Source organism: Haliotis asinina, chromosome 10, assembly GCF_037392515.1.
Source record: "Haliotis asinina isolate JCU_RB_2024 chromosome 10, JCU_Hal_asi_v2, whole genome shotgun sequence".
Lineage (NCBI taxonomy): Eukaryota > Metazoa > Mollusca > Gastropoda > Lepetellida > Haliotidae > Haliotis > Haliotis asinina.
This window is the reverse complement of record NC_090289.1, coordinates 39172015-39193986: the sequence shown is the minus strand read 5'-3', so window position 1 is coordinate 39193986 and position 21972 is coordinate 39172015. Positions and strand designations below refer to the sequence as shown.

The following is a 21972-nucleotide window of genomic DNA, read 5'->3' as shown; positions in this document are numbered from 1 at the left end:
TGGATAAAGAAAAAAATTGAGAAGGTAAATAAGTGAAGGGAAACTGCTTAGTGTTCTCAATTCTGTTTCAGTCAAGGTTTTAGTCATTATACTCAGTTTCGCTTAAGACCATCAGACGGGCAGCTTTATAGAACTGACCATCTGGTTGCAAAACAGATGGTCCTGAATGGTCGGGCAGGCCGGAGTTTGCAACGCTGCCATTTGGCAGTAATATGTGTAACTGTTATGCAGCTTTTATGATGGTTATCTACAAGAATGTTATATACATTGTTTAAAGCATTTATAAGAGTAGTCATAATATAGTAATAATAGTTTTTCAGTGCATTTAAATTACCCGAACTCCTAAACTGTTATTTGCTGACACATTCTCATACCTGCTAAACTGAGTAAAGCCCCTTCCACTTCCTTGATACTGTTATCATTGAAATGCAAGTCACCCTGGCCCACCATAGTATTCATTATAGTTAATTAATTGTAAGTTTGACTTACCTTTGCCTGCTGCCTTTTGAGCTGAATGCTGGCCTCTGATCTGGTCTAGTTAAATACCCATTTCTGATAATAACTAATGTCCAGGACTAACATTCCGGAACACAAATGTTGATGGACTTTTTGAACTGGCCTCTGATCTGGCCTAATAATATACCCATTTCTGAAAACAACTAATTTCCTGGACTGACATTCCGGAACACAAATGTTAATGGACTTTTTGAACCCCTAGCCTGTCTCCACTGAAGACCTCTGCTTTGTCTTCCTTATGTTCAGCCATTTACAGATTGCCTTGTTTAAATGGTTGCGTAAGCAGGCGCTGCTTACACAAAACAACATTCACTCACTCTGGGTCATGAGTTGAGGGCATGGTGTGGCCTAGTGGTTAAAGCGTCCGCTCGTCACGCCAAAGGCCTGGGTTCGATTCCCCTGGGTTCGATGGGAGCAATGTGTGAAGCCCAGTTCTGATGTCCCCCACCCTGGACTAGTGAATGGGTAGCATAAAACTAAACTCATGAGTTGACCAATTGTTGACATTGCAAATTGACAATTTCCATCCCACTGCTGCATGTCAGATTATAGGTTTGAATCTCTAATTCGTGAGTGAACACTGTAATATAATGAAATACTGTAAAGCAGTGTTAAACTCAATTCACTCACTAACTGTACCTGTGCTCATATGGGATTGTCACCAGAGTATTATTGTCTATGAAATGCATCTCCTTTGACTTTCCTCCCAACTGAAATACTGTTTAAACATGTTAAAGCAGAGGGAAACTCATGCACTCACACACTCAAATAAATGTTTGTTCATCACACTGAAAGATATATGGCAACAGACTGTGAAGACAATTCTTTTGTCCCTGAGAAGTGGCCATCCAAGACCCCATAGCTTAGAGATTAACAAGGAGCTTGTCTCCTTAAAGCAGATATGATGTTTAACAGCAGACAACAGTGATCTTGTATCATGTCAACATGCTATACACAGGACAGCGGAAGCCATTACTTTGTATGTGTATTCCCATGGCTCCCTTTTTCTAGGTAAAAACCAGAGATAATTAATCAGTTTGTAAGGCTCTTGTATCGAGAGATCAGACTCGCTGATTTGGTTAACACATGTCATGGTATCTGAGTTGCCTAGATCGATGCTCATGCTATTGGTCAATGGATTGTGTGCTTCAGACTCGATTATTTACAGGTCACCGCCATAAAACCCACTCACTTAACATATTTATCCATTTTTCTCTTTCCCAATGGATAATCTAGTGATTGTATTTTCTCATTTATATGCACATATTTCTTTATGTAAGCCCATATGCTTATTTTCCCATGTGAAGGCCAATCTCCCTATTGCTTCATATAAAAGCTCATGGCCCTGTCTCCTGTGTATAAGCCAATGGCCCTGTCTCCTGTGTATAAGCCCATGGCCCTGTCTCCTGTATATAAGCCCATGGCTCTGTCTCCTGTGTATAAGCCCATGGCTCTGTCTCCTGTGTATAAGCCCATGGCTCTGTCTCCTGTGTATAAGCCCATGGCCCTGTCTCCTGTATATAAGCCCATGGCTCTGTCTCCTGTGTATAAGCCCATGGCTCTGTCTCCTGTGTATAAGCCCATGGCTCTGTCTCCTGTGTATAAGCCCATGGCTCTGTCTCCTGTGTATAAGCCCATGGCTCTGTCTCCTGTATATAAGCCCATGGCTCTGTCTCCTGTGTATAAGCCCATGGCCCTGTCTCCTGTGTATAAGCCCATGGCTCTGTCTCCTGTGTATAAGCCCATGGCTCTGTCTCCTGTGTATAAGCCCATGGCTCTGTCTCCTGTGTATAAGCCCATGGCCCTGTCTTCTGTGTATAAGCCCATGGCCCTGTCTCCTGTGTATAAGCCAATGGCCCTGTCTCCTGTGTATAAGCCAATGGCTCTGTCTCCTGTGTATAAGCCCATGGCTCTGTCTCCTGTGTATAAGCCCATGGCTCTGTCTCCTGTGTATAAGCCCATGGCCCTGTCTCCTGTGTATAAGCCAATGGCCCTGTCTCCTGTGTATAAGCCCATGGCTCTGTCTCCTGTGTATAAGCCCATGGCTCTGTCTCCTTTATATAAGCCCATGGCTCTGTCTCCTGTGTATAAGCCCATGGCTCTGTCTCCTGTGTATAAGCCCATGGCTCTGTCTTCTGTGTATAAGCCCATGGCCCTGTCTCCTGTATATAAGCCCATGGCCCTGTCTCCTGTATATAAGCCCATGGCCCTGTCTCCTGTATATAAGCCCATGGCTCTGTCTCCTGTGTATAAGCCCATGGCTCTGTCTTCTGTGTATAAGCCCATGGCCCTGTCTCCTGTATATAAGCCCATGGCCCTGTCTCCTGTATATAAGCCCATGGCTCTGTCTCCTGTATATAAGCCCATGGCCCTGTCTCCTGTGTATAAGCCCATGGCCCTGTCTCCTGTGTATAGGCCCATGGCTCTGTCTCCTGTGTATAAGCCCATGGCCCTGTCTCCTGTGTATAGGCCCATGGCTCTGTCTTCTGTGTATAAGCCCATGGCCCTGTCTCCTGTGTATAGGCCCATGGCTCTGTCTCCTGTGTATAGGCCAATGGCTCTGTCTCCTGTGTATAAGCCCATGGCCCTGTCTCCTGTGTATAAGCCCATGGCCCTGTCTCCTGTGTATAAGCCCATGGCCCTGTCTCCTGTATATAAGCCCATGGCTCTGTCTCCTGTGTATAGGCCCACAGATGTATTTGCTGTTATGGAAGGCACAGATCCAGGAGGCACAGAAGCATTATAAGCTACATATATTGCTTGTGTTATAAAATGTATTGATGGTAATCTGCCAGTGACATTTTCTAGCCTTGTCTTTGATGTTTCAGGAGCATGTGATTGTTCAACAGAATGTGCAGCCAGCTGTGCAGCAGGGCAATATCATAATTCCGGAAATTGCGTAACCTGTCCACAGGGCTCATAGTAAGTGCACATCAGTATTTGGTATGGTTTTACAAAGTGTTACAAAGTGTTACAAGGTGTGACAAGGCGGTGCAGCACCAGTATATGGAAGTGCTGTAGCTGAAGCAGTCAGATCTATTGTTGGGTTATTAGGGAAACTAATAAGCTTGTTTTTATCAGAACTTTGTATTAACAGCATTTATTGCCCACTTGTTGAATATACCATTGTTATACTGTAATATCATCACATGTATATGGGGGTATGATAATGAGTCATAAAATACACTCATTGTTCATTATAACATTTCATTATGCATACTTCTTAGTGGTCAATGTATACAATATTACTTTTGTCAAATTAGGGTGGGAGTTTTGGGTTTGAGGTTTGAGTGAGGATCAAAGAACGTTTGTTATTTTCATCTGAAAATTACATACTTATCATAACCTTGTTAGCTAGGACACTCTTGTTCAGGAAAATGTACCTTCCAGGCAAATATTATCTAAATGCACCTTCCAGGCAAATGTGATCTAAATGTACCTTCCAGGCAAATGTGATCTAAATGTACCTTCCAGGCAAATGTGATCTAAATGTACCTTCCAGGCAAAAATGTGATCTAAATGTACCTTCCAGGCAAATGTGTTATAAATGTACCTTTCAGGCAAATGTGTTATAAATGTACCTTTCAGGCAAATGTGATCTAAATGTACCTTTCAGGCAAATGTGATCTAAATGTACCTTTCAGGCAAATGTGATCTAAATGTACCCTTCAGGCAAATGTGTTATAAATGTGTGTGGTAACCAAAAAAGTCTTTCTGGGTATGAACATTAGACACATTAACTGTGTGGTTTGTAGACTATTTCTACAACAGTACTATTGTTAGTCCACCATCATACAACCTCAACTCGTGAAGGTCCCGGGGAGCCTTCAGCAACCCATGCTTGCTATAAAAGGCAACTATGCTTTTTGTAAGAGGCGACTAACGGGATCAGGTGGTCAGGCTCACAGAGTTGGTTGACACATGTCATCGGTTCCCAATTGTGCAGATTGATTCTTATGCTGTTGATCACTGGATTGTATGGTCCAGACTTGATTATTTACATTTACCTTGAAATGATGTTGATTCCAGGTTATGTAATTGAAGTGAGCTGAAACTTCTGAAATAACCTGATTGCTTTACAAATCAAATAGTATGACCATGTCTTTATGACATGGATAACAACCTTCAAGTTTGTCTGCCTTCAGGTAAATGCCTGCTTTAGTTGGGTAAACAGACCAATAAACCTCCTAGACCATGAAACAGTAGAGTAACACAAGAATAATGTGTATATCAAGTTATTGTCCTGGAGAGTAGGTCTGTTTACTTGTCCTTGGCACTGTCAATATACCCTTATCAGTATCAGTCTTGAGGTCAAGTAAACGTAATTTAGGATGACTAAGAAAGCTTCAGAGATTGTAAATACGGGGCATGAGGGTCCAGTCTTCAGAGGTGCAGCATTTTGTGGCCATGTTTTGTCGTTTGGGCACATGACATATCTATTATCATTGGTTTGAATCTTGATTCGCCCAAATAATTTCTTTTTTTTTATCAATATTCTTGGTTTGATGTTTTACCAAAGTAATATGTCCAGGACTACACAGTGGATGTAAGTTGAGCTGTTCAAAGCAGCATTAAACACAACGCTCACAATTTCTTTGATAATATTCTCAATGATTGGAAATGTCTTAACAACTTTGCCAAGCAGATAATTGTCAAATATATGCAACTTATTTGATTTGACACCTAATTTTACCCTGTTTACGGAGTAATAACAAGTTTGTATGCCATTTGCAATACTGTAGTGTAAATATATTTTAAATGTGCACTAAATCCATTGCTGCAAAAATAATTCTGCCTTACTCAAAGCATTAAAATGATGTTAATTCAAAATGGATTCTAGCATTTCCTTGTCAGATTGTTTTATCAGTCTTTTTAACTGATCCTTCGATAACCTCTACTTGTCCAAGCAGTTTCCTATCAGTTCAGAACTGAATCTCTATCTCCCATAATGTCTCATTGCATACGACAACTTATCGATTCCTTGCCAACACTTAGTTAATTGACGTACAATGATGCTTTCATTCCTTGACAGATGTGAAGTCTTCATTATGCCAGTGTGTGTTTCTTCTATCTGGTAGGCTTACTGTCTGCCCTGATTAATCAAAGTACTGTGCATGAGTCCATTAGTTTTCACTGTCAGCTATCTCTTCAGCATTGCCATTTGACTTGATATTGTTAGGAACCTTTTATTATGTATGGCTGCGGTGGCAAGGGTGGCTATATTATACCAGTCATGTCTGTCTTAGGTTTTTGCAATAGCTGAATTATTTATGATGCGCTGAATTATTTATAACACATTTGACCAGAGCTTCCGTTCTGTTCATGTCATGTAAGGCAGTGGGGTATCTCAGTAGTTAAAACATTTGCTTGTCGTGCGGGTTTGATTCCCCACATGGGTACAACATATGCAGCCTATTTCTGGTGTACCCAACAGTGGCATAACACCCAATTCACTCACTTACTCATGACATCTGCTTGTTCTCGTCATCAGCTGCCCAGCAGGAAGTAGTACAGCTAAGGCATGTCCTGCCGGAACATTCAACGATGGCACTGGGAAGGTGGCAGAAAGTGACTGTCAGGTAATACAGAGGAGTTATCTCCCTTTAATGCAAGGTCAAGAAGGGACAAGGACCTTTTTTATAGTTTATAATATGATAATAATTGTTTTTACTTTTCAACACATCCATTTTCGGGACATGTAGATTTAAGGTTAAATATGTTAATATCTGATTTTATGAATGATGACCTCATGCTAAGGTGACAAGATGGCAGTGTAATTCATCCACTGTCATGAGCAGTGATGAACTAGGCCCTAGTTTCATAAAATCAACCTGTTTTGCTCATCTTAATCAGAGATCTGTTCCCTATCAAGCCTTGAACTTAACAGTACATTCCCATTTATCCGAATGTTTCGGTTTTACTCAGAAATCGCCCGGATAGTGAAATATTCAGTTAACGGGATCAAACAAGCAAAACATGAAAATTGAGTGAAAGCAAATATGGAAAATTTATTCATGTATGTATGCCAATAAATGAGTAGTCAGTAGTGAATCATCATAACATAGCTGTATCAATGATATATGGAAGGCAGAACACAGGTTGTCAGGTTGTTTCAGACATAATCAAGTGGCATGTGAAACCTCAGATGGTAAGTTAGATAAAAAAAACCAAAGAGTCACTAATATGCTTTTTTAATTTTAAATATGCATTTCTTGCCCTGAAAATGTTTGACATGACGTCAGGGTTGTGCCATCTGCAGAAAGTAAATTTTATGTGGGGATCACGTGACTTTGATAATGCGGCAGGGTATTTTTACTTACATAGTAGGGGTCAGTTTATAAGTGTTATATAATATACTGTACAATTACGATGTAGTTAACCATGATCCTACTTGACATGTGTTTCGTTACTGATGAGATGTTCTCACACTCGTCAAATCCTAATTAGGAACCTAAGTGACATGCATCCCTAGTGTTTTGATGGGTAATTAATCAGTTCACATCAAATGCATTCCGAAAGATTAGGAATGAATACTCTTAGTCATGTGATAAACAGTATTGACAAGACACATACACATACAAGTATGCCCAGATCTTTCCATCCGCATAACAGGATCATTTTTCAATTGTAAAATCGAGTTCCTGGATATACGGGTCCGAGTAAATGGGTTCGACTGTATATTAGAGAATGAAAAGTCATTTGCCTAGCCATGATTAAAATATTATTTCATATTGGTGGAATACCTGTCTAGCTATATTCATTCCGTTTGGGGACGGTGAGGTTGTCTAATGTGCAAAGCATCTGCTCATCATCCTGAAAACCCGTGTTGAATTCCCACATGGGTGCAATATGTGAAGCCCATTTCTGGTGTTGTGGAAATATTGCTAAAAGCAGTAACAACAGGCTCACTCACTCATTCTGTTTGGTAAGGACCCATGAAGATCCGGGTTCGAATATTGACCTTCAGTAACCCATGCTTGTCATAAAAGGTGACTAATGGGATCGGGTAGTCAGATTTGTTGACTTGGTTGACTCATCGGTTCCCAATCACACAGATCAATTATTCAAGATATTGATCACTGGATTGTCTTGTTCAGACTCAATTATTGTCAGACCGCTGCCATATACATGTAGCTCGAATATTGCTGAGTGATGTGCAAAACTAAACTCACTTATTTTTGGTAAAACTTCTTTTTTGGACATTCCCCATGTAGAACTGTCCTCAAGGGAAGTACACAGATGTTGCTGGTTCAACAAGCTGCAAGTCCTGCCCTGCTGGAAAATCCTGCCCCACAGTCAAGACCTCAACCCCAGCAGACTGCGGCAATGGCCAGTACTCACTAGGGGGCAGCACAAGCTGCACACCTTGTCCAATCGGATCAAAGTGTGTTGCCAAAGACCAGGGTCCTGTTCCATGTGATGATGGCGAATATACGTCAACGACAGGTTTGTAAATGTTCAAAATGTTCAAATTTCATGAAATATACAAACAGTGACAAAACAAGACTTTTGTATTGGGGTAGAGAGGTGAGGGTAGAGGAATCTAGAACTGACAATGCCGTTCAGTTGTCTGCCTCTGCTGATCATTTGTTTGAACCCAGGATCAACTTGGTACTCAGTGTTAATCTTGGAATATCTATTGCTCTCAGACATCTGTTACTCATTTAAGATCTTCTACAAAAGCTGATCACTTTATATCCTTTTGTCCCTATATTTGATGTGTTTGGCACCAAGACACAGCTAGTCTCACAACAGTCCTGTGCGTCATTATTTTTAGATAACATCCCCAGTCACTCCGTCATTACTAATTATGTTTTTAGTGAGATGTTATTAATATCACAACTATTACGTGTACCAGGTTAGTAAAATGTTATTTGGAAAACGCTCACTGTGTCGATTATGTATTTTTTCATACAAAGGTAAGTGAAAAATGGCAATATTATTCCATCTCATTTTGTGTCCTTGATCATTTATTAGTGGCAACATTACTGCTGAAGTAATTGATTTGTCTGGTCAAATGAGAGTATTACTGAACTATGTGAACATGTATTTGTAATGTACATGTCTTGTTTTAGGTCAGACATCTTGTCAGCTGTGCCCAGCAGGAAAGGAGTGCCCTAGTCGGGGGGCACCCATCTCCTGTCAGCCTGGGTTCTACAGTGCAAAGGGTGAGGGGGCGTGTCACCCATGTCCTCCTGGGCAGTATGCAGCTACAGCTGGTGAGAAGATTCCTTGTTTCATAGTCTAGTCATTTTCATTTAAGTGAGAACAGTGCTAAGTGCTAAATGGCAAAAAGAGATAATATAAAATGGAATTTCTGCTTAATGTTGTAAGAAAACAAGTATTCTGGTTAGAGAGGTTTTGCTGAGTATGTGTATTTTTCTTGTATATTCCTGTGTATTGTCCTTAAGTGATGTCTTAAAGGATTTGGCAACAGACGATTTCCTATCAGTTTTCGAAATAATCAACATCTTGGAGGCCCAGCACCCATTGTCCTTGTATTGGGAGGGCAGTTTCAAATATCTGCAGGCCTTCAGTAAATTATCTAATTATCTTTGTCTTTTTCGGAACTCGAATATTACCCTTTTTTTATTAACATTCAGGAATGATCCTTGATCCATCAAGTAATGATAACTTAGTTTCACCTCCTGGCATTTCAGGACTTTGCACATAGGAATATTTTTAACCAGTTTTTAACAAATAACAATATCTCTTTGTGCCATAGGGTTTGTAGGATTTTCTAGAAATAGTGTAAAACTGTGTACAGCATAGTCTATTTTGCTTTTATTGGTTTGACAAAATGGGCCTGCAGATTTCATTCAGGGCCTGTGGATTTTAAAGCCTGCAAGCAGCAGCAGGCCCTGATGGCCAACTGGCAAATTAAAGTATTGCAAGCACTGTTTCCCACTCAACCTGCAGTTCTCTTGTCATTCTTCTAGAAGAGTTGAAGAGTGCTAAGTCATCATTTCTAGTCAGACTAGAAGACCCTGCTCTTCAAGAAATATAAGTTAACTAGTCATACTTGTAGCACTATGAGTCAACATCATGCCATTTTTAGCGCATTACATTTTGACTTATTATGATTATAATTATCATATCATTAACTCATTAATATGTGATAAATGTAGATTTCTTGAAGTTAGAGACCCGTGAAGGTTCAGGATAGAAGAGGCCTTCAGCAAACCATTCTTGCCATAAAAGGCGACTATGCTTGTCGTAAGATCAGATGGTCAGGTTCTCTGGGTTGACACATGTCATTGGTTCCCAATCGCGCAGATCAATGCCCATGCTGTTGATTACTGGATTGTCTGGTCCAGATTCGGTTATTTATAGACCACAACCATAGAGCTGGAATATTACTGTGTGCGGTGTAAAACTAAACTCACTCACTCATTCTTGAAGTTAGAAATAACAGCAATATCCTTTCAATGAATGTTTGGTATGGTTGATAAGAAACTAATTCTAATAAGTATTAATTGTAATTATTTCCAGGTCTGAGTTCTTGCTCCCCATGCCCCGAAGGTCAGATGTGCCCAAATGCCACTGCAGTGCCCCAGGACTGTGACCCAGGGTACATTGCTGCTCAAGGCAGTGCCAGTTGTACATTATGTGAATCAAGTGAGTGTTGAGCCTACATCTTCTAGCATGCTTCTGAACACTGAAATGCATCAAGTTGTCAGCAGGTCGACAATGTCCAACACTAGTTACATAAATTGTTTTAAATATATCTGATATATTTGCATATAATAATTTCACATTTTCAGCCAAAGTTCCAGATTCAAACAAAGCATCATGTGAACTTTGCCCTCCAGGAAAGAAATGCCTCAACCCAGCGTAAGTTTCTAAATTTTGTTCAAGAAAATGAAAGCAGAGACAAATGTTTCAAAAAACATCTTCCATCAAACATCAAAACAGTGGTTTTCAGTCAGAAAAACATGCATCTGTTAACACACCATCATTCAGCAACAAGGACTATTTATATGTTTGTTTTTCTGAAGCTAGTTCATGGAAAGAAGTTGTCCATTTTCAGTTTTGATATTGTAACGTGTGAAAGTGACATGCTAGTACATGCTTCGCAAAAGATATTAAAGAAGATACTTTATCATTTCATGTTCGTCAACTCTTTTGAGTAATATATGTTGGCTAACAAATAATATGGTGTTTGAATGAGTTTTATCAAACTTGAGCATAAGTCTAGTCCTGATAGGTTTTGCTCACCTCTGCACAGGAAATGTCCATTAACTAAAAACCTTTACCATTATTGACAGGTTATCGCCGGTGTCCTGCACGGCTGGCTACTACGCAGAGGAGGGTGATGGTGCCTGCACTCGGTGCCCCGCTGGAAGTTACTGCCCTACCACAATTGAAGCTCCAAAAGCCTGTCCTGCAGGTAAAGAGTGAATTTAGTTTTACGCCGCTTTTTACATTATCCCAGCAATATTACGGCAGAGGGCACCAGAATTGTACACATTGTGCTCAAGTGGGTAATCAAACTTTGGTCCTCGGTGTAGCAACCGAATGCTTTTAACCACTAGAGTAGCTCAGAAGCTATTGAAGTCCTGAAAGAGGTGCTCTTTGGCTAACAACTAGCTATCCCCAAAACTTACCACCTTACAAATAACTCACCTGCAAGAAATTTGAATGTCAAAGATTGATTTATTAAATACAACCTCAGGGTTTTGTTAAAAAGACAATAGGTTGAAGCCTTTGATGTAATTATATTGGGATTTGACACAGGTGTTATTCCGTGTATAAAGGTATTATGGACCTGAATAATATTGGAGCTGGAAGAACAATCTTTGTAGAAATTATTTAGGCCAGAGATCAAAATTGGTATCTTGTAGAAATCTTTGATTATGTTTGTGTTTTTTGCATCAAATTTATGTCAGTGGCATTCCATCATGAAAACAATGTGAACTATTTGTCCTAATCATGTAGACAGACTTCAGTCTACCTGTTCTGTTCCAGGAAATCATGCACACAAGAGTCTGATTGATTTCTCGGTAGTCCTAGTTCATTGATATATTATTGATAGCAAACAACAACAGACTAGCGTGCACTACTTGTTGACATGAATCCAGTAATCAAGACACTGGATCTAACAGTTTATGTATCAGTTACAAATTACACATTGGTGACAGTGTTATTGATTTCAAGTTACATCTAGTAATTGTTTGTAGAGATTATGTAACAAAACACCCATGATTTAGGAAGGTAAATGGATTCAGGTCACTGTTTCTGTTAACAGTTGTGATTCCTCCCAGAGGAGGAAAGTGTGGAACACATGGACAGTAATTATTATGTGGATGGTTGTCAGGGTAGATGTATATTTTAATGTTTGATTGATACGAGTATTAAGTATTTCAGTTGAAAAATATGTGTTGAATTTTAAGAAGTTTAAAAAAACATGTAAAATGCTTTTTGATTGAAAAATATTTTTAACCAATTTTAGGGGAATTAGTTGGATCTGGTTTCTGTTGAACCTGGAAGTCCAGAACCCAAAAATGGTTTGAAGCATTTTGGTATCAGTGACCATTAACAGATACAGTAAACTATGATTATGACAAACCATAGGGAAAAACATCATAACCATAGTTTGTTGTATGCATTTCGACTAAACTGTACAGCGAGTAGCTGCGACCAGGAAATATTTCCTTGTATCTGTCAGTTTGTTAAAAGCTTGTCCATTATGAACATAGTTTACTGTATTTTGTCACACGTTGAAAGTTAGGTTTAAGTACAAGCCAATAAAAACAAAAACAAAATTGCTTAGATGTGTCTCAGTACCAGCGACTGTAAACCAATGTATGGCCAATGGCACTGATGAGCAACACAGCCGACACCAAATGTCATCAACCAGTTGTTCCCACACTGGTATATACAGACTGTTTATCTAATGAATGATGGTGCTGCAGATCACTACTCCGCTGAAGGTGCCAGGCAGTGCCTACAGTGTCCAGCAGGATATGGTTGCGCCACAGCTGCAGCTGTTCCTGTCAAGTGTGCTGCTGGAAGCTTCAGTCTAGCAGGCTGTAAGTACTGTTTTCTTAAGCCATGTGACGTATGGTTGGTTGGGTTGGTTGGTTGATTGGCTGCTTGGCTGGCTGGCTGCTTGGCTGTTTGGTCTGGTTTGGTTTGATTGGTTGGGTAAGTGGATGAATAAGCGGTGTGGCAGTTGTCTGTCTGGGGGTTGGAGGGGGGGGTATGTTTTTTTTAATTGTTGTTTATTTTTGCATTTTGTTTCTTTTTTGGTCGGTTGGTTGGTTAAACACCACATTCAGCAGTGCACATTGCTAACTCAAGCACTGCTGCAGCAAAAGAGTCAGTTAGGGAGAAAGCAATAGCATTTGGTTGTGATGCATATTTTTTGGGTTTTGTTCCTCATATTGGTATAGTACACATTGGTTCTCCCTGTAACTCCAGCCATGACATTTTGCTAATGGTAGCTTGTATTTGTACTTACTGTCCCTAGTCTCAATCCATCCATATTTTATAGTTTAATTAACTTTCTTTCATCTTTTTTTTTTCAGCCATGACTTGTGACCAGTGTACTGCCGGGAACTATTGCCCAGAGGGTTCATTCGGTGAGATCCCATGTGCACAAGGCTTCTTTGCCGATGTGGGAGCCAGCTCGTGTACCCACTGCCCTGCGGGGAAGTGGTGCTCCACAAGTGTCGCCACTGACTGTGCTGATGGGACATACTCTCTCGGAGGAGCTACGTCCTGTACACCCTGCCCACCAGGTTTGCAAATAAGGGATCATTCACTGCTTCCTGATGTCATACTGTGACAGGACTAACATTCAGTACCATTTATGCTACCTTTGCCAGCCTTGGAGTAAAGCAAGCATTATTTGGAGTTGGCAGTTTGGATTTTCTTTTTATGTCATATCAGTATTTGTGAAGATTTTGGGCATAAAACAATGGATACAGATTTGTGTTTCAAAGAATTCAGAATGTGATTGAATTATATGGCCAACTAATATACTTTAGTGTTTTAGATATATCAAAGTGGATTTTAAATTATATGTTGCAGACATAGTTTAGTGTTATAGTTAATTTAGAGTGTGGTTCAATTGATATGTGGCCAACTGATATGGTTTAGTGTTTTATATATGAGAATGGGGTTAAATATATATTTGAACTTCCTTTGCATTTTAGTCATGGCCCAGATCTTTCATATTTAAATTTAGTCTATTTCAGGTGATTTCAGATGCCACTGATCACTGGATTGTTTGGTTCAGACTTTATTATTTACTGTCATATTATTTACTGACTCCATATAGTTGGAATATTTCTGAACATTCAGCAGTAAACAACAAACAAGCAAGTACTATTTTATTGCTTTTTAATATTTCATGAGATGATGACCCCCATCTTCTTTCTACCCCCAGGCTTTGAGTGCCTAGACAAGATGACTGCGCCAACTCCCTGCACCCAGGGTTCATACAACCTGAATGCATCGTCCTCTGTGTGTCAGCAATGCCCAGGTGGCTACATGTGCCCCACAACAACTGACATGCCCACAAAGTGTAATGAAGGTATGTAATCTTCCGTTAAGATGCTTCTCTGAAAGATCAAAAAGCAGACTTTGCATTACGTCACACTGGATTGACGTCACTATGCCGTTATTATCTGCCCCTCGTAGTCACATATACCCATGGTAAGAGGCATTATGATGCAAGTCAGTTGTCATTCCAAGAGTAAACTACTCCACAGCACCCCATTTCTTAGTTTGCAGTTGCTTCACTTGGCTAACTGATGGAGACATTATGACAAATAAATGCCTCAGCTCATATAACAAGCTTAAACAGTGAGACAGCATTGTTCAGACTTAACTCATTCCCACAATGCATCTGTGGAATGTCACGTTACTTGCCAGCATCATCTGTACTTAATGTTCCAAACTTACATTGGTAGTAGACGTATGACATTTACTTTGCTCAATGTAGTTTACAATAGTCACAGACATAACTAAAGTAATATTGAGATAATGTTTAACCTGGATGTAAAGCGTCTTCAAACATTATCATGTTTTCACAGCAATGTGCTTCTTAATATAGGGGACAGACACATGACTGGAAGAGTCTGTCAGTTAGCCCTGAATGAGTATTGTTAATTAAGCGACCATTTATAAGTTATGACTAGGGGATGATGATGATGATGATGATGATGATGATGATGATGATGATGATGAATTTTTATGGAGAAGCATGTACAATTCGAATGACCACACCCAAATTCATGTACATGAAGTGACACCCACCTGCATGTCATGCACAAAATCACAAAATCATATCTGCATGTATTAATTTTAGCATTTTAGGAAAGAAACCCAGTTTCCTCTAAGCCCAGGTATAGTGTAATAATGTAACTCTTCTCTTGAAGTATAATAATGCTCAAACACTCTGATTGTGTTACTGCGTTATTGTCTTAACCAACGTTTCCAGGAGCATGAAGCAAGACATTAACCTGTCTGACTGTGCTTGTACTTCCTTTACCCAGGATACATCAGTGACCCAGGGTCAACAGAGTGTACCCAGTGTCCGCAAGGAAAGGCATGTCCAAACCTGGGAGATATGAGTGCCAACTATGACTGTGAAGCTGGTTACTACTCCATCGTGGGCTCTGTCAACTGCACTAAGTGTCCTGTGGCCAAGTACTGCCCCTCTACAACGTGAGTAGCCTACTGGTTAAAGTGTTCACCTGTCACGCCAAAGACCCAGGTTTTGTCTCATATTTTTTTTATGTAGTTCCCCATAACCAATATTCAAGAGAATTTATAGAAATGTTATCTGTTATTTGTGAAAACAAAGACTGGTACCCATCCATTTCGAGTTTTGTACACCATGGCATATTGACCTCTGTAAAACTAACAGTTAATCTGATCTTTGTTAGCAATGATATTATGATGTAATTTGAACTCATAAACCCAGTCAGTGAATCAGGGCAGTGGGCTAACCTGTTGATTAAAGCGTTCGCTCATCTCATAGAAGGTTCAGGTTCGATTATCCACGTGTGTGCAATATGTGAAGCCCATTTCTGGTGTCCTGTGCCATGATATTGCTGGAATATTGCTAAAAGCAGTGTGAAACCAAACTCAGTCAGTCAGTCAGTCAGTCAGTGAATCTGGCCTGTTGATACCATTATCATGGATTACTGTAAACGAATTCTTACCTGAATCTATAAGGGTGAACAGTCACACGTAGCTGTAATCATATTGATGTTATATTGTAAAAGAAACAATTTCTTTGGACTTATGTCTTGAAAATGACATTATTATGAAACCAGCGAAGCAACTGAACACGACTGCCCAAGCGGCACCTACTCCCTGGGGAACCAGACATCATGCACTGTTTGCCCAGCAGGGAAAAAATGTCCGAAGACAGATGGATCCAATATTGAGGATTGTGCAGCAGGGTCGTACTCTATCGAGAGCTCCATAAAGTGTACCAAGTGTCCGGCAGGGTACGCCTGTCCCAGGACAGACACAGACGACCTCATTCAGTGTCCCAAAGGAACCTACTCCAAGGGTGAGCAGACGTCATGCACAGCTTGCAAGGCTGGATTGTAAGTACTGCAACTGGTTTGTTGTAAGGTTAGTTATAAGGTTTCAGTTGTCATAAGAACCAAATACCAGTAGTCTGTAACAAGAATATGTGTAGGATTATATTTGATCTGCCAGCAACCTATCAAAAGGTGCTGCTTTTGTTTTGGTGTTTAGTTTTGTTTTGGGGGGATTTTTTAAGGTACTAGGGGCATACAGGTGTAATGTAAACTAAAAATGAATGACATACGACATAATATAAGATTTCAAGCATATCATGTATGCCCATAAATTCCAATGAAGTGTAAAGTTTAATCGCTGAAAAGTTGTATAATAAATAACAAACCACATCCCCAGCTCACTCACACAAATATATGTCCGTATTCCTTCAATATTCTCAGTAAACCTTCACTAGCAATATGATATGTAAGTATGTAAGGTTCTAATTAGACTTACACCCACAAGAGCTATCTGGAGCCCTGGGTAACTAGGACCCGTGAAGATCCCCGAGTAAAATAGGCCTTCAGCAACCCATTCTTGCCATAAAGGGTGATAGATGAGCCATTTTGTATTTCTGATGCAGGAATAGTAACCTTCCATATTTAATAATTAGTTTTCAAATGTTTGACTGGCACTTTGTTTCGGATATGATTATTACTGTACTGACATATTTACATTCACGACATGTGTTCATTTTGCCAGTGCATGTCCAGTGACAACAGATGATGTTGAGACCAAGTGTGCAGATGGAACATATTCTGTGGGGAATCAGACATCTTGCACTAGCTGTAGGGCAGGATACGAGTGTCCTGATCCTGCCACTGGCACAGAGTAAGTAGTTGTCATGCTCTTCAGTTGGTCTTACTGGTATTATGTAAATAGCTGGAAGATGAAGAAGCCATGACAAGACTGTGTGATTGCCTCCATGCTTGATATCAGTGTCAATAAAATGGGAGCTCGTGCCCATTGTTTTTTTGTATTGATATTCCTTTAGGTATCAGGTGAGAGTGGGGTAGCCTAGTGCTTAAGGTGTTAGCTTTTCATATCGAAGACCCGGGTTTTATTCCCCATATGGGCAGAATGTGTGAATGTGTGATTTCTGATGTCCCCACCATGATATTGCTGGGAAGGTTCAGGTATGGCAGTTTTCTGCAAATCTGCGATTTAAATGCAATTCAATCGATTGCTTGGGGCTTGCAGCCACCAGACCCTCAGGTGATTTTTACCTGAAATCACCTGCTGCCATCCCTGAATATTGCCCAAAGTGGTGTAAATGTAAACACCCTTACTTGCTAGCTAGGTATCACAAAAAACTGTCAGATTATGACCCAAAAGCACTCCATGCTTGTATAAAAACACAGGAGAAGTAAGAGATTCATGCATCCTTATTTTTAGATAATATGTATATCTTTCTGTATGTAATTTGAATGTTTTTACTATTAAATTTTATATGTATTATAAGGCAAAGGAAATATTTGATCAGATTTGACAAATGTCTTTTCTGTTATATGGTCTATTATAAGCATTGTCTTCATTGTCATTTAGGAGATAAACATCATGTGTTCGCCAATTTCCGGGTGTTATTGAGTATTTGAAGCACGGGAATGCATTTGGAACCGACGGCGTCATTCTAACTTTACGTCACAATATGATTTGAATGACGTCACCACTGTTGATGACACAACAAAACAATTGTTTACGTGTCAATACGCGGTGAATAGTCTTTCAGTTTCCGGGAATCTAATACCATTTAATCATGTTTTTCAACCAATCAGATTACAGAACACAGTAACTTTTGGTTTACAATACTCAATAGTTTAGTATATTAGAACTTTATGAGTATATGAAGCCAGGTTTTGAGACTGTCAGTAAATTGTTTTTCTTGGATTTATGTTCTTAAGCAAATTAATATGGTTTTGTCTTACAGCTAAAAATATTGTCTAAATAGAAACAACTCCACATTATCATCTCTCTGTCTCCAGGACAGAGTGTCAGCCTGGCTACTTTTCACTGGGAAATGCCAAAGAATGCACTGTGTGTGATGAGGGCTACCGCTGCCCTACCCGAGATGAGGGACCCATCCTCTGTGGTGTGGGCACCTACAGCGCAGGCGCTGCCACCAACTGCACCACCTGTGAGGCTGGATACTACTGTCCAGAAAGGGAATGTAAGTAGCTTCTGTTATGGAAGTAGTTGTAGACAAGTATTCTCAAAGTCATTCTGGGCTCGAAAATTCCACTTATCCGGTCGTATTAATGAGTAAAATATGTTTTGGGCAAGTGATAAACATAATTTGCTTGACCTAGAGGATGAGTACATTTACATTTCTGACCTAACTATTTTTCAATACAATAAGTTGAAGTTTCAACATAGTCATTCCTGAGTTACAGTATTTTCAAATTCCCCAAAAACTAACTGCAAATTTTAAGTCTCGATGTTCGTTTTGAATAGCTATTGTGCAGTGTGCTTTTTGTAACCCAAAGGCTTTGAATGTCGTGACTGGCTGCTATAAACAAACTAACCAACGAGAAGAGTCATCATACATGATTGCTGCCGAATCAGAATAAGCTATATTATAAGGATTTCCCTGCATGTGAATATGTTTATCGTCATCAACTGTTCGTGTTAGGTGATATGTTTTCATTATTATACATAGGTAATTTCCAGATTAGATGAAATACTCGTTATTTTATCAAAATTGCTAAATTGAAAAGTAGTTCAAACAGATGGAGTGGAAACTTTGATTTAATCTACCGCTAATATTTTAACAAATCTGATATTTACTCAACACACATGCCAGGTGTATTTGATGTTTTCAACTAGGGAAGTTCACTAATTCATGCTTTGTTGGGTTTACAGTTTCCATTACGGTGATTTGTAATCCACTAGTTTCCTCAAATATTTCAAATCTGAACTGCGTATCTTTTGCAAAGCCAAGGGAAGTAACGAGGAATAGCGTTGATGTTGTAAGTCGCCAGTTGCTATTCACACTGAACTGTCACTGATAACGAATTGTCTGTGTCAGATATTAGGAAGTTTCTTGTTGGTCAGGGTGATGTAGAGTGGAAAAAGGTGACTATGTTTGCTAAACAAGTTGAAAAAGGGAAACAAAGTCAAAAGGAATGTGACACTAGAAAACAAAAGTGTTCTGTTCAAACAGCATGGCTGACTGAGTTTGTATGGGTGGAGTTCAGTGAGGATAATAATATAAATGGTGAATGAATTCAATTTTGTCAGAGTGTAGGTTTGTACAGAAGACAAAGTAACTAATGTATATTGTAGTTTTGTTCCAAGGAAACATTTTGAAATAAAATACTTTAAACTTACATTCATTGTGATACATTATATATAGGGCAAGTATAGTTTAAGAAGGACGAGTGGAAAGTTCGTATTACTCGGCCTATGGGGCAAATGCAGATTTTAGAATTTGTTTAGCCCTGTCATTTTAATTTCCGATGATCTTGCCACATATTACCTGTGCTTACACTTGGTCATGTTGGCTTAGCTTATCTCATGTCATTGTGCAATGGATGTATTTATCACTATTTACATAAATTACTGTTGTTTCCTTACCGTTTGGTTAGCTATCCAGCCATATTGGGTGTTTGTTTCCCCCAAACCAAAACAGTTTCTCACACTTTTGTTGTGAAATTCTGTTGTCAGTCTCTGAAATTGCTATTGTTTACTTTTTTATTAATAAGGTATGTCTTCAAAGTTTATGTTATCACTTTGTTGGTATTTTTGTTACATAAAGTACTTTCTGTTATTGAAGTAGTTGTAAGCAAGTATTGTCAATGTCAGTTTAACATCCATTAATCTTTCTACAGTTGTCTAATGTATTTATCACTATGTACAGAAATTACACGACATTTAATTAGTTAACCACACCATATTTTGTGTTTGTTCCACTTGACTTTGTTTCTGGTCATTCTGTAGTTTCTCTAAATAATTAGTTTCTCTAAACTTGTGTATAGGATTTAAATAATTTCCAAAGATGTTCTATCACCAGTCACCATATTTGATGTTTCATTTGATTAAACATAAATTATAATCCAGGATGATGTCTGTGTTCGCTTAAATAATGTCCAGGCTGACAGTGAAAAATGTTTCCCTTAAAGGTCACATGCAACCAAAAAATCAAACATAATTAAAACACATATATCACTTATTCATGACATATAATATACACTGCTCCTTTTAAAAAAATAGATAAACACAGTTATAAGCGTACAATCGCGATTCAAAAGTGCAATATTTTGCACTTGGGCTTACTTCCCCCGAAACGAAGCCCTCGGGAGACCGAACCCAGTCATAGCGGGTGGATATGCACTCAAGTGAAACGACGGCTTCCGATTGGCTGTTTCATTTGCTGATATGCTAGGTTTCATTGTGTGTACAGAAAGATGATCTGTTTGATGGGCATTTTAGAAGTATAGCCAGTCACCAGAAAGTAAAATTCTTTATGGATAACAACTTCTTTTAGTGTAATTGATCCGTCGTTTCAGTATGGATTCATATACAATTGTCAAACAAAATCACATACACTAAAATCAAACAAAATCATATACACTAAAAGAAGTTGTTATCCATGAAGAATGTATATAGAGATGTTGGGTTTGGAAAATACATTTTCTCTGAATTTGCGCTCCATCCAATAAAAAAATCATGTCAGTAGAGATAGTAAACTACTGCGCGGCTGGAATCTGTCATTCGTCCAAGTACAAGGCAGGACTTGAAACTGACAAGCGTTTGCACCAGTTTCCGTCAGATCCAGTCATCCGAAAAAAATGGATGTAGTTTGTTTGCAACCCACAGACATAAAAACATGTCATGTGTATCACACGTGCCTAATTACATAATGTGGCAGACACGGGACTCGGGTGCACGTATCATAAATCAGCTTATTTTCTTTATGTCGTATTGTCTGATAGGTGTTAACTTCAAATCGCACGTGGTCAATGACTGAAGCTGTGTATTGCATGTTGTCTTTAGCAGACAGACAGGCAGGCAGACATATAGGTGTGAATAAACCAGACACTGAGCTTTCTCTGTGACAGAGACTGCTCACCACAATCAACAAGTTTTTTTATGTAACGAGTAGATTATTTACTTGTTTGTGTACACAACCAAGATTAGACTACTGCTCACGACCTCAGACGCTGGGCATGCATACTGTTTCAAGCTCCGCGAATCTATTCACTGCGCATGCGTTATGGACGCAGCGCAGCACAGCTGTTGAAACCAGTTTTCCCCCCAGCGCTGGGGGGAATTTAGTGAAACGTTTGAACTCCGATTTCGCGGGCTTTTTTTTCATCGCATTTTTTTCGACTTTATAGATTGAATTGGCATTTTTCATTATTCGTTTCGGTAATTGCATACCAAAAGGTACCAGAATCTGCAAAGTTGTGTTTTACGTTGCATGTGACCTTTAAGGGAAGTTGTGGTTACTGATGTCCTCAAATGGTTGAATCATGTTCCCTTGTATAAAGGGCTCAGTCCAGCATCTCTGACACATTATGTCTTTATTGTATAAATTGTTTTCTTCACAATATGACTGAAACATGTTAAATGTCAATCACTCATTCACTGACAGATTATGATGACACACCATTAGACAGACCCATGAAGGTTCCGGGACAGAATAAGCCTTCAGCAACCCATGCTTGCCATAAAAGGCAACTATGCTAGTCGTAAGCGGCTACTAACAAAGATTGGGTGGTCAGGCTTGCTGACTTGGTTGACACGTGTCATTGCTTCCCAGTTGCACAGACCGATGCTCATGTTGTTGATCACTGGATCGTCTGGTCCAGGCTCAATTATTTACAGACTGCCACCATATAACTGGAATATTGCTGAGTGCAGCGTAAAACTAAGCTCACTCACACAGTCACACCATAAGACCAAAACATT

The 21972-nt window shown here is 39.4% G+C and overlaps 1 protein-coding gene across 1 annotated transcript in view; it reads left to right on the top strand.

Annotated features, from left to right (window-relative positions):
- LOC137298680 (uncharacterized) overlaps positions 1–21972 on the top strand; it is a 146537-nt gene that overhangs the window by 14403 nt on the left and 110162 nt on the right. The window contains exons 3-16 of the mRNA XM_067830962.1: positions 3345–3438; positions 6008–6095; positions 7731–7962; positions 8592–8735; positions 10009–10134; positions 10281–10350; positions 10785–10906; positions 12432–12548; positions 13047–13259; positions 13910–14056; positions 15021–15192; positions 15807–16085; positions 16765–16893; positions 18045–18229. Coding sequence (XP_067687063.1) covers positions 3345–3438; positions 6008–6095; positions 7731–7962; positions 8592–8735; positions 10009–10134; positions 10281–10350; positions 10785–10906; positions 12432–12548; positions 13047–13259; positions 13910–14056; positions 15021–15192; positions 15807–16085; positions 16765–16893; positions 18045–18229 — 2118 coding nt within the window. The remainder of the gene's footprint in view (positions 1–3344; positions 3439–6007; positions 6096–7730; positions 7963–8591; positions 8736–10008; positions 10135–10280; positions 10351–10784; positions 10907–12431; positions 12549–13046; positions 13260–13909; positions 14057–15020; positions 15193–15806; positions 16086–16764; positions 16894–18044; positions 18230–21972) is intronic.